At 55.6% G+C, this 13,739-nt stretch overlaps 1 protein-coding gene across 1 annotated transcript in view; it reads left to right on the forward strand.

Moving 5' to 3' along the window:
• LOC145353755 (cobalamin binding intrinsic factor-like) overlaps window positions 1-13,371 on the forward strand; it is a 28,107-nt gene extending 14,736 nt beyond the window's left edge. The window contains exons 5-9 of the mRNA XM_080204528.1: window positions 356-525; window positions 5,527-5,713; window positions 6,980-7,277; window positions 10,958-11,073; window positions 13,056-13,371. Of these exons, the coding sequence (XP_080060654.1) occupies window positions 356-525; window positions 5,527-5,713; window positions 6,980-7,277; window positions 10,958-11,073; window positions 13,056-13,132 (848 nt within the window). The 3' untranslated portion in view covers window positions 13,133-13,371. The remainder of the gene's footprint in view (window positions 1-355; window positions 526-5,526; window positions 5,714-6,979; window positions 7,278-10,957; window positions 11,074-13,055) is intronic.
• The last annotated feature ends 368 nt before the right edge of the window (window positions 13,372-13,739 follow it).

Genomic DNA, 13,739 nt, shown 5'->3' on the forward strand with positions numbered 1-13,739 from the left:
AGTGTTGTCTAACCAAGGTATATTGAGACCAGAACTGGGCACTGTGCTCCAAGTGTGGTCTGACCAAGGTATATGGAGACTGGAACTGTGCAGAGTGCTCCAAGTGTGATCTAACCAAGGTGTATGGAGACTGGAACTGTGTACAGCGCTCCAAGTTTGGTCTGACCAAGATATATGGAGACTGGAACTTGCACAGTGCTCTAAGTTTAGTCTAACCAAGGTATATGGAGACCAGGACTGTGCACAGTGCTCCAAGTGTGATTGGGACCAAGTCTGATACATGTGTGCATTTGATATATGTCGAGGTACCTAAATGTCATCTTCTTTTAACAGCTGATACTTTATTATCTCCTAGATACCCTGTCCATTGCTGCCCTCGCCTTGAGGTGTATGAGTTTTGGGAACTGTAACCACCGAACGCCCATGATCAAGTCCTTGTTGCAAATTGTAGTCACCCATATCCTTGACAATGTTCGAAGTGATGGGACGATCGGGGATCTCAGCACCACGGGGGTTGCGATCCAGGTACTGTGCCAGCAATGTGGCCTATCTAAGGTTCTTGGCACAAATTGCCAGTCCCCTCACTCCCCCCCCCCCAATTCAAAGAACCCCTACAGTATAGAAGGAGGCCATTCACCCCATTGAGACTGCACCAACACCAGTCCCACCCAGGCCCTATTCCCATAATCCCATGTATTTACCCTGCTAATGCCCCCGACACTAAAGTGAATTTAACATGGCCAGTCAACCTAATCTGCATATCTTTGGACTGTGGGAGGAAACCGGAGCACCTGGAGGAAACCCACACAGACATGGGGAGAAAGTGCAGACACCACACAGACAGTGACCCGAGGCTGGGAACTGAACTCGGGTCCCTGGCGCTGTGAGGCAGCAGTACCAATCATTGTGCCATCATGCTACCCAATCGTACCGCAGTCTTGTGTGATGAACCTCCTTGGTGAAGCTCAGCCAGGACACATGGTCTTTCCAATTTGAGACAGCACACTGGCTTGTCCAGTGTTCCAGGTCTCCTCCCACACTGCCCAGTGTCCCCAGTCTCCTCCCACGCTGCCCAGTGTCCCCAGTCTCCTCGCACACTGCCCAGTGTCCCAGCTCTACACCCACACTGCCCAGTGTCCCATGTCTCTTCCACACTGCCCAGTGTCCCAGCTCTACTCTTGCACTGCCCAGTGTCCCAGCTCTCCTCCCACACTGCCCAGTGTCCCAGCTCTCCTCCCACACTGCCCAGTGTCCCAGCTCTCCTCCCACACTGCCCAGTGTCCCAGCTCTACTCCCACACTGCCCAGTGTCCCAGCTCTACTCTCGCACTGCCCAGTGTCCCAGCTCTCCTCCCACACTGCCCAGTGTCCCAGCTCTACTCCCACACTGCCCAGTGTCCCAGCTCTACTCTCGCACTGCCCAGTGTCCCAGCTCTCCTCCCACACTGCCCAGTGTCCCAGCTCTACTCCCACTCTGCCCAGTGTCCCAGCTCTACTCTCGCACTGCCCAGTGTCCCAGGTCTACTCCACACTACCCAGTGTCCCAGCTCTCCTCCCACACTGCCCAGTGTCCCAGGTCTACTCCCACACTGCCCAGTGTCCCAGGTCTCCCCCACACTGCCCAGTGTCCCAGGTATCTCCGACATTGCCCAGTGTCCCAGGTCTCCCCCACACTGCCCAGTGTCCCAGGTATCTCCCACACTGCCCAGTGTCCCAGGTCTCCCCCACACTGCCCAGTGTCCCAGGTCTCCCCCACACTGCCCAGTGTCCCAGGTCTCTCCCACGCTGCCCAGTGTCCCAGGTCTCCCTCCACACTGCCCAGTGTCCCAGGTCTCCCCCCACACTGCCCAGTGTCCCAGGTCTCCCCCACACTGCCCAGTGTCCCAGGTCTCCCCCCACACTGCCCAGTGTCCCAGGTCTCCCCCCACACTGCCCAGTGTCCCAGGTCTCCCCCCACACTGCCCAGTGTCCCAGGTATCTCCCACACTGCCCAGTGTCCCAGGTCTCCCCCACACTGCCCAGTGTCCCAGGTCTCCCCCACACTGTCCAGTGTCCCAGGTCTCCCCCACACTGCCCAGTGTCCCAGGTCTCCCCCACACTGCCCAGTGTCCCAGGTCTCTCCCACGCTGCCCAGTGTCCCAGGTCTCCCCCCACACTGCCCAGTGTCCCAGCTCTCCTCCCACACTGCCCAGTGTCCCAGCTCTCCTCCCACACTGCCCAGTGTCCCAGCTCTCCTCCCACACTGCCCAGTGTCCCAGCTCTACTCTCGCACTGCCCAGTGTCCCAGGTCTACTCCACACTACCCAGTGTCCCAGCTCTCCTCCCACACTGCCCAGTGTCCCAGGTCTACTCCCACACTGCCCAGTGTCCCAGGTCTCCCCCCCACTGCCCAGTGTCCCAGGTATCTCCGACATTGCCCAGTGTCCCAGGTCTCCCCCACACTGCCCAGTGTCCCAGGTATCTCCCACACTGCCCAGTGTACCAGGTCTCCCCCACACTGCCCAGTGTCCCAGGTCTCCCCCACACTGCCCAGTATCCCAGGTCTCCCCCACACTGCCCAGTGTCCCAGGTCTCCCCCACACTGCCCAGTGTCCCAGGTCTCCCCCCACACTGCCCAGTGTCCCAGGTCTCCCCCCACACTGCCCAGTGTCCCAGGTCTCCCCCCACACTGCCTAGTATCCCAGGTCTCCCCCCACACTGCCCAGTATCCCAGGTCTCCCCCCACACTGCCCAGTGTCCCAGGTATCTCCGACGCTGCCCAGTGTCCCAGGTCTCCCCCACACTGCCCAGTGTCCCAGGTCTCCCCCACACTGCCCAGTGCCCCAGACATCCGGTCTTTATATCAAAGACAACTAATACCAACCATCTGTTTCTCCTAACATTAAGAAGGACATTAACAGGACCTTAACATAGTGGTCACCCCCCTGAACTAGTAATCAACAAATTGAGGATTGGCTAATGGGCAGAAAACTGACTGAGTTAAATGTATTATTTTAGAGTTTGCATGAGTGTTTTTCTCTGGAGCGTGGGAGGCTGAGGGGTGATCTTATAGAGGTCTATAAAATAATGAGGGGCACAGCTCAGCTAGATAGTCCATATCTTTTCCCAAGGGTAGGGGAGTCTATAACTAGAGGGCATAGGTTTAAGGTGAGAGGGGAGAGATATAAAAGCGTCCAGAGGGGCAATTTTTTTCACACAGACTAGGATGAGTGTCTGGAACAAGCTCCCAGAGGTAGTAGTAAGGGGGCGGGTATAATTTTGTCTTTTAAAAAGCATTTAGACAGTTACATGGGTAAGATGGGTATAGAGGGATATGGGCCAAACGCGGGCAACTGGGATTAGCTTATTGGTTAAAAGTAAAGGGCGGCATGGACAAGTTGGGTTAAAGGGCCTGTTTCCCATGCCTCTCTATGACCCTGAGTTAAGTTAGTGCAGTGAGGGGAAAGGAGGTGTAGGGGGCTGGGAGGAGAGCAGGGGTTGCATGTATACCTATGCTGGGCCTCAGATATGTTGCCTGGTCTCGAGGGTGTTGGAGGAGAATAAACTCGGAGCGTTTTCACAGGAAAGACGGAAGCTGAGGGGAGACCTGATAGGGGTCTACAAAATGATGAGAGGCACAGACAGGGTGGATAGTCAGAGGCTTTTCCCCCAGGGTGGGAATGTCAATTACAAAAGGGGGCACAGGTTCAAGGTGAGAGGAGGAAAGTTTAAGGGAAAGTTGTCCGGGGGGGGAGGTTTTTCACACAGAGAGTGATGGGTGCTGGAACGTGCTGCCAGAGGAGATGGTGGAAGCAGGCACATCAGCAGCATTTAAGAGGCATCTGGATGGATACATGGATAGGGAGAGAATAGAGGGATATGGACTGAGTACGAGCAGAAGGTTTTCTTTTAGTTTAGTTAAAGCATCGTGATTGGCATGAGTTTGGAGGGCCTGTTCCTGTGCTGTATTGTTCTTTGTACTTCGTTATTTACAACCTGATTCGATGGTTTAGGTGGCGGGAATGTGGATAATGTCCCCTGTTTCGCTTACGATATGGAATGAGTTGGGAATGTCAGCGATGTGGAGCACACAAAGGATTCTCAGCAGAGTGACTGTGGGGGCAAGGACATGGAGAGGTTTTTCACTCTGGCCAGAGGAAGAGGAAAACCGAGATTATTCGTTAAAAATCTGAGGAGCCAATAACTGTCGGAGATCAGAAAGGTTTGGGCATCATTGTAGAGAGATCGCAGAAAGCTCACGGGAAGAGACAGCCAGCAATGAGGAAGGCAAAGTTGGCCTTTATTGCAAAGGGGATTGGAGATCAGGAGGGGACATGGCTTTAAATTGAGGGGTGATAATTATAGGACGGATGTCAGAGGTAGGTTCTTTACTCAGAGGGTAGTAAGGGTGTGCAATGCCCTGCCTGCAGCAGTTGTGGACTCGCCAACTTTAAGGGCATTCAAATGGTCAGTGGATAGGCATATGGATAACATTGGAAATAGTTTAGGTGAGAGGGTCATTAGATTGGTTCCACTGGTCGGCGCAACATCGAGGGCCGAAGGGCCTGTACTGCGCTGTAATGTTCTATGTTCTAGGACTAAGGAGGTCTCCCTACAATTGTACGCGTTTTGGCGCTACCGCATTTTGGAATATTTTGTGGATTCCAATCTCCATGTTTGAGGGGAATATTCTAGAACGGGAGCTGATACAGCGAGGATTCAATAGATTGGTCGCTGGGATGAGAGGGTTGAACGAGGAGGAGAGATTGTGAAGAACAGACTGAAATTCTCAAGGGTTTAGAAGAACGGCCGGTGATCGCACTGAAAGATATTCTATTCTCAGACGGTTGGACAGGGGAGACACGGAGGGGCTGATCCCCCGTCTCCTCCGCCCACCCACCCACCCAGGCTGGAGTGTCTAGAACCTGGGCTCAGAGCCTCAGGATTTGGGGCGGCCATTTTGGATTGAGACATGGAGAAATTGATTAACTCGGAGGGCGGTAAATCTTCTGGAATTCTCCGCCCTGTGGATGCTCCCTCGCTGAGTTCGTCCCGGGCTGAGATCGAGAGGTTTCTCGACACTCGGGGAATTGAGGGAGAGGGCAGGAAGGAGGCGAGGGAGGAAGTCAGCCATCATCATATTGAATGGGAGAGCAGGCCTCATGGGCTGAATGGCCTCTTCCTGCTCCTGCCTCTTACGCTATAACGAGTTGTCCAGTGAACGGGCATTGAGAATCGCTCCAATTCTGGCCAATCCTCCCATTTCCATCGCTCTGCCATTGGCAGCCCCACCTTCACCTGCCTGGGGGGGGGGTCTAACCTCTGGAAATCCTTCCCTAAACCTCTCCACTCTCTCTCCCTCTCTCTCCTCTCTCTCTGCCTCGCTCTCTCCTTCTTTAAGATGCTCCTTAAGATTGTCTGGTTTGGTGGCTGGTGAAGCAGCTGGCCATGTTTTGCAATGGGAAAGGTGCTGCAGCAATGCACTGTGTTGTTGTTTTGCACTGCCCACAGTTTGAGGAGATTAATGGCCCCCTCCTCCTCTCCTCAGGCTCTGACTGCCAATCAGGATCTGCTCCCCCCGGGTTCCTGGGAATGCCGGAAGTCCGTGGAGAAACTTCTCCAGGGAATCTCCAATGAAATGTTCAGTAACCCCCTGGCAGCCTCTCTCGCCATTCCTGCCTTGGAAAACCGAACCCTCCTGGATGTCGACACATTGAACTGTTCCACAGACACAGGTCAGTGCGCAGATAGGGTTTCCCGCGCTCTCCCTGTCTGTCTCTGTGTGTGTGTCTCTCTCTCTCTCTGTGCCTCTCCCTGTCTGTCTCTGTGTGTCCCTCTCTCTCTCTCTCACTGTCTCTGTCTCTCACACTCACTCTCTGTCCCTCTCTCTCTCTGTATCTGTCTCTGTGTCCCCCTTCTCTCCCTCTCTCTCTCTCTGTGTCCCTCTCTTCCTCTCTCTCTGTTTGTCTCGGTGTGTATCCGCCTCTCTCTCTTCCTCTCTCTCGCCTCTCTCTCTCTCTCTCCCTGTCTGTCTCTGTGCATCCCTCCTCTCTCTCTCTCTCTCTTCCTCTCCCTCTCTCTCCCACTTTCCCTCTCCCTCTCTCTCTCTCACTCTCTCGCACTGTTTCTCGCTCTGTCTTTCTCTGCCTCTCTGTCTCTCTCTCTGTCTGTCACTCTCTATCTCTCTCACTCTCACTCTCTCTGTTTCCCTCTCTGTTTTTCTCTCTCCCTCTCCCCCTCTCCCACTCTCCTTCTCCCTCTCTCCCTCTCTCACTCTGTCTCTCTGTCTCTCTCTCTCTGTCGCTCTCTCTCTGTCTCTCTTTCCCTGCCTCTCTCTATCTCTGTCTCTCTCTGTCTCTGTCTCTCTCTCCCTCTCTCTGTCTCTCTCTCACTCTTACTCTCTCTGTTTCTTTCCCTCTCTGTGTTTTTCTCTTTCTCTCTCTGTCTATCTCTCTATCTCTGTCTCTCTCTCTCTCTGTTTCTCTCTCTCTGTCTCCCTCTCTCTGACTCTTTTTCTCTGTCTCTTTCTTTCTCTCACTCTATTTTTCTCTCTCACTGTGTCCCTCTCTCTCTCGCTCTCTCCCTGTCTATCTCTGTCTCTCTCTCTCTCTCTATGTTTCTGTCTCTGTGCATTGCTCCTCTCTCTCTTTTTCCCTCTCTTTTCCTCTCGGTCTCTCTCTCTGTCTGTGGCTCTCTCACTCTCTCTCTCTCTCTCTGTCTCTGTCTCTCTCACTCTCTCTCTCTCACTCTGTCTCTCTCTCTCCCTCTCGCTTTCACTCCACTCTTTCTTTCTGACACTTGGCCTGTCTCTCCGCTCTCTCGGTCCCAGTCTCTCTGTCACTATTTCTCTTTACACAGTAATTTTATTAAGATATGCTGACTTGTGACGTGATGAGATGAACTGAACAATCTCTATCATTGCCTCCTTCCCCGTGCTTGCTCGCTCTCTCCTCCTGGTGGTGGAGATCAGTAATGCTGACCTGACCATGTTCTCTCCCCAGATGACCTCCCCTTAGTAATCAAAAACAGCTCGACTGCCACCACTACCCCCACCCACCCAACACCCACCCCCACACATCCGACCAACACCTCTCAGACACCCGCCCCCGGAGTCCACATGGCCAGGATCATCACCGCCTCCACCCCCTCAGGCTCCCCGGTACACATCTCGGTCAACTACACCGTAATGGACGCTGTCAACAACAACTTCACCCAATGGCTGATACTCAAAGTTCCACTGGGATCCTCGGCATTCGACATCCTGAAGGAGGCAGACAGGATCTCACCGGAACGGTTCAGGTAAGTGGCGTACTGACCCTCTGACAGTGCAGCACTCCCTCAGCACTGACCCTCTGACAGTGCGGCACTCCCTCAGTACTGACCCTCTGACAGTGCAGCACTCCCTCAGCACTGACCCTCTGACAGTGCGGCACTCCCTCAGCACTGACCCTCTGACAGTGCAGCACTCCCTCAGTACTGACCCTCTGACAGTGCGGCACTCCCTCAGCACTGACCCTCTGACAGTGCGGCACTCCCTCAGCACTGACCCTCTGACAGTGCGGCATTCCCTCAGCACTGACCCTCTGACAGTGCGGCACTCCCTCAGCACTGACCCTCTGACAGTGCGGCACTCCCTCAGCACTGACCCTCTGACAGTGCGGCACTCCCTCAGCACTGACCCTCTGACAGTGCGGCACTCCCTCAGCACTGACCCTCTGACAGTGCGGCACTCCCTCAGCACTGACCCTCTGACAGTGCGGCACTCCCTCAGCACTGACCCTCTGACAGTGCGGCACTCCCTCAGCACTGACCCTCTGACAGTGCGGCACTCCCTCAGCACTGACCCTCTGACAGTGCGGCACTCCCTCAGCACTGACCCTCTGACAGTGCGGCACTCCCTCAGCACTGACCCTCTGACAGTGCGGCACTCCCTCAGCACTGACCCTCTGACAGTGCGGCACTCCCTCAGCACTGACCCTCTGACAGTGCGGCACTCCCTCAGCGCTGACCCTCTGAGAGTGCGGCACTCCCTCAGCGCTGACCCTCTGACAGTGCGGCACTCCCTCAGCGCTGACCCTCTGACAGTGCAGCACTCCCTCAGTACTGACCCTCTGACAGTGCAGCACTCCCTCAGCACTGACCCTCTGACAGTGCGGCACTCCCTCAGCACTGACCCTCTGACAGTGCGGCACTCCCTCAGCACTGACCCTCTGACAGTGCGGCACTCCCTCAGCACTGACCCTCTGACAGTGCGGCACTCCCTCAGCACTGACCCTCTGACAGTGCGGCACTCCCTCAGCACTGACCCTCTGACAGTGCGGCACTCCCTCAGTACTGACCCTCTGACAGTGCGGCACTCCCTCAGTACTGACCCTCTGACAGTGCGGCACTCCCTCAGTACTGACCCTCTGACAGTGCGGCACTCCCTCTGTACTGACCCTCTGACAGTGCGGCACTCCCTCAGTACTGACCCTGTGACAGTGCGGCACTCCCTCAGTACTGACCCTCTGACAGTGCGGCACTCCCTCAGTACTGACCCTCTGACAGTGCGGCACTCCCTCAGCACTGACCCTCTGACAGTGCGGCACTCCCTCAGCACTGACCCTCTGACAGTGCGGCACTCCCTCAGTACTGACCCTCTGACAGTGCGGCACTCCCTCAGTACTGACCCTCTGACAGTGCGGCACTCCCTCAGTACTGACCCTCTGACAGTGCGGCACTCCCTCAGTACTGACCCTCTGACAGTGCGGCACTCCCTCTGTACTGACCCTCTGACAGTGCGGCACTCCCTCAGTACTGACCCTGTGACAGTGCGGCACTCCCTCAGTACTGACCCTCTGACAGTGCGGCACTCCCTCAGCACTGACCCTCTGACAGTGCAGCACTCCCTCAGCACTGACCCTCTGACAGTGCGGCACTCCCTCAGCACTGACCCTCTGACAGTGCGGCACTCCCTCAGTACTGACCCTGTGACAGTGCGGCACTCCCTCAGTACTGACCCTCTGACAGTGCGGCACTCCCTCAGTACTGACCCTCTGACAGTGCGGCACTCCCTCAGCACTGACCCTCTGACAGTGCGGCACTCCCTCAGCACTGACCCTCTGACAGTGCGGCACTCCCTCAGCACTGACCCTCTGACAGTGCGGCACTCCCTCAGCACTGACCCTCTGACAGTGCGGCATTCCCTCAGCACTGACCCTCTGACAGTGCGGCACTCCCTCAGTACTGACCCTCTGACAGTGCGGCACTCCCTCAGCACTGACCCTCTGACAGTGCGGCACTCCCTCAGCACTGACCCTCTGACAGTGCGGCACTCCCTCAGCACTGACCCTCTGACAGTGCGGCACTCCCTCAGCACTGACCCTCTGACAGTGCGGCACTCCCTCAGTACTGACCCTCTGACAGTGCGGCACTCCCTCAGCACTGACCCTCTGACAGTGCGGCACTCCCTCAGCACTGACCCTCTGACAGTGCGGCACTCCCTCAGTACTGACCCTCTGACAGTGCGGCACTCCCTCAGTACTGACCCTCTGACAGTGCGGCACTCCCTCAGTACTGACCCTCTGACAGTGCGGCACTCCCTCTGTACTGACCCTCTGACAGTGCGGCACTCCCTCAGTACTGACCCTGTGACAGTGCGGCACTCCCTCAGTACTGACCCTCTGACAGTGCGGCACTCCCTCAGTACTGACCCTCTGACAGTGCGGCACTCCCTCAGCACTGACCCTCTGACAGTGCGGCACTCCCTCAGCACTGACCCTCTGACAGTGCGGCACTCCCTCAGTACTGACCCTCTGACAGTGCGGCACTCCCTCAGTACTGACCCTCTGACAGTGCGGCACTCCCTCAGTACTGACCCTCTGACAGTGCGGCACTCCCTCAGTACTGACCCTCTGACAGTGCGGCACTCCCTCTGTACTGACCCTCTGACAGTGCGGCACTCCCTCAGTACTGACCCTGTGACAGTGCGGCACTCCCTCAGTACTGACCCTCTGACAGTGCGGCACTCCCTCAGTACTGACCCTCTGACAGTGCAGCACTCCCTCAGCACTGACCCTCTGACAGTGCGGCACTCCCTCAGCACTGACCCTCTGACAGTGCGGCACTCCCTCAGTACTGACCCTGTGACAGTGCGGCACTCCCTCAGTACTGACCCTCTGACAGTGCGGCACTCCCTCAGTACTGACCCTCTGACAGTGCGGCACTCCCTCAGCACTGACCCTCTGACAGTGCGGCACTCCCTCAGCACTGACCCTCTGACAGTGCGGCACTCCCTCAGCACTGACCCTCTGACAGTGCGGCACTCCCTCAGCACTGACCCTCTGACAGTGCGGCACTCCCTCAGCACTGACCCTCTGACAGTGCGGCACTCCCTCAGCACTGACCCTCTGACAGTGCGGCACTCCCTCAGCACTGACCCTCTGACAGTGCGGCACTCCCTCAGCACTGATCCTCTGACAGTGCGGCACTCCCTCAGCACTGACCCTCTGACAGTGCGGCACTCCCTCAGTACTGACCCTCTGACAGTGCGGCACTCCCTCAGCACTGACCCTCTGACAGTGCGGCACTCCCTCAGCACTGACCCTCTGACAGTGCAGCACTCCCTCAGCACTGACTCTCTGACAGTGCAGCACTCCCTCAGTACTGACCCTCTGACAGTGCAGCACTCCCTCAGCACTGACCCTCTGACAGTGCGGCACTCCCTCAGCACTGACCCTCTGACAGTGCAGCACTCCCTCAGTACTGACCCTCTGACAATGCAGCCCTCCCTCAGCACTGATCCTCTGACAGTGCGGCACTCCCTCAGTACTGACCCTCTGACAGTGCGGCACTCCCTCAGCACTGACCCTCTGACAGTGCAGCACTCCCTCAGCACTGAGGGTATTACTGATTAGTTGTCTGTGCCTGGTGGTATGTGTGTTAACGACTCTGAGATTTAGACTGAGATGGATTTCTAACTCTCTCTGTCTTCCTCTCAGATTGGACTATCTCCATACACCCTGGGGTATTGTCGTCACTGGCATCAATGGTTTTCATCCAAACATGTTCACAACTCAGTTTCATTTTATTACTGGACAAAATCATCAAATTAACGGTGAGTGCATGGGATCAGAATTGCTGCAGATTCAATCAGAACAAACTGCCACTGTCCCAGAAACTCACCCACTCGCTCACACTCACTCACACACACTCGCGCACTCACACTCGCGCACTCACACTCACTCACACACACTCGCGCACTCACACTCGCGCACTCACACTCACTCACACACACTCGCGCACTCACGCTCATGCACACACACACACTCATGCACTCACAACACACACACACACTCACACTCACTCACACACTCACGCACACTCGCACATGCTCAAACACACATGCACTTACACACAGACTCGTATATTCACACACACTCACATACACAAGTACACTCAAACATAAAAACTCACATACAGACACACACACACACATACTTACACACATACACACACGCACACAGGTACTCACAAACAAACACACACGCACTCACACAGACTCTCATACAGACTGACAAGGAGACTCGCAGACTCACACACACATTCACTCGCATACACTCACTCATGTACAGTCACTTGCACACACACTCACACACATGCGTGCACACATGCGCACAGACACACATTCGCGTGCATACACGCGCACTCGCTCGTGCACATACGCACTCGCGCACACATGTGCACACACACTCACTCACACATGCACATGCGCACACTCGCATGCGCACACGCGTACACACACTCATGCATGCAAATGCACTCACTTGCACACACGCACTCGTGCATGCACATGAGCACTCGCTCATGCACACGCACTTGCGCACACATGCACTCGCACGCGCACAAGCGTACATGCACACACGTGCACTTGTGCGTGCACACGTGCATTCGCATGCGCACACGCTCACAGAGGCACTAGCACGCACACATCAGACACACACTTGCACGCGCACACACATTCGTGCGCACACATGCACTCACACGCGTACACACACTCGCGCGCACACACATGCACTTGCACATGCATGCACACAATCGTTCGTGCACACATGCACACACACTCACTCGCATACAGTGCAGAATGAGCCCATTCAGCCCATCGAGTCTGCATCGACCAGTATCCCACCCAGGCCCCAACTCCCTTGCTCTGTACATTTACGCTAGCTGGACCCCCCTGACACTAAGGGACAGTTTAGTTTGGCCAGTGCGCCTAACCTGAACATCTTTGGAAGAAAACCCACACAAACTTGGGGAGAGCGTGCAAACTCCACACAGACAGTGACCCAAGCAGGGAATCGAACCCGGGTCCCTGGAGCTGTGAGGCAGCAGTGCTAACCACTGTGCCACCGTGCCACCCACGATAGGAAGAATGTGAGAGGGTGCAGGGGAGATTCACCAGGCGTGTCTCAGCTACGAAGAGAGGCTGGTTTTCCTTCGAGCAGAGAAGGCTGAGGGGGTCTGAGTGAGTTGTTGAAAATGATGAGGGGCAAAGAGAGGGTAGTACGGAAGGAACCTTCCCCTTAATAAAGCGGTCAATAAGCAGATTTAAAGTCGGGGGGCAGGCAAATAGAGGGGATTCGAGGAAGAACATTCTCACTCAGAGGCTGGTGGGAGTCTGGAACTCGCTACGTAAAGGGACGGTAGAAAACTCACAACATTTAAGAGCAGTAAGAAGTCTCACAACACCAGGTTAAAGTCCGACAGGTTCATTTGGAATCAGGAGCTTTCGGAGCTCTGCTCCTTTATCCGGTGAGTAGTATCATCTCTCATTTAATGGAGCAGTGCTCCCAAAGCTCGTGATACTAAATAATTGTGTTGGAATTTAACCTCGTGTTGTGAGACTTCTTAATGTGCCCACCCCAGTCTAATACCAGCATTATGAGCACTGGGAACTAGGTCGCGCACAAGGCTCTGGACCAAGTGCTGGAAAACGGGGTAGATTGGTGTTTAGGTGCGGCTGGTACATCCTCGATGGGCCTCTCTCTCTCTCTCTGTGCTGTAAAACTCTGAGACTTTGTGATTCTCATCCGATGACAGATCTGGAAGGGTACACACCGTCCGACGGGGAAACCATCCTGGCTATATTCACCCGCCGGCTCATTCCAAACAAATAATCCAGCCGGCTGGTGGAGATTGACAACAGACCCAACATCGCCTCTCGGTCTCGCCCCCTCCTGACTGTGCTTTTGACATCTTCATCTCAAATTCCATCTCCACAGTGATGGATCACGCAGCAAAAAAGTGTTGTTAAGGATAACATTTTGTGGCACGGCTATCTCAGAAGGCAAGGAATTAAACTTTCTTGTTATCTAACAGCACCGACAGAGTTGAGAGTTTTTCTTCTGACCGACAGGTTGAAATATTATTCGTGAGTTCGGGGTGCTGTTGCCTTTGTGTCCCCCCGGGGGATGTTTTCACTGGTGAGGATCCCATGTGGTTCCTGTCAAACCTCCCCCCCCCCCCTCCACTGAGAGGGCAGGGGCAGGAGGGTGTGCCTTGTCAACCTGGCTCTGCCAACCTGGCACCCCGGCACTGCCCACCGGTCACTGGCCTGTGCCAAGAGCTCTGCCCTATCAACCTGACACTGCTGACCTGGCACCCCGGCACTGCCTACCGGTCACTGGCCAGTGCCGAGAGGTGTGCCCTATCAACCTGACACTGCTGACCTGGCACCCCGGCACTGCCTACCGGTCACTGGCCAGTGCCGAGAGGTGTGCCCTA

This window comes from Carcharhinus amblyrhynchos, chromosome 16, assembly GCF_965287045.1.
Source record: "Carcharhinus amblyrhynchos chromosome 16, sCarAmb.v2.hapA, whole genome shotgun sequence".
Lineage (NCBI taxonomy): Eukaryota > Metazoa > Chordata > Chondrichthyes > Carcharhiniformes > Carcharhinidae > Carcharhinus > Carcharhinus amblyrhynchos.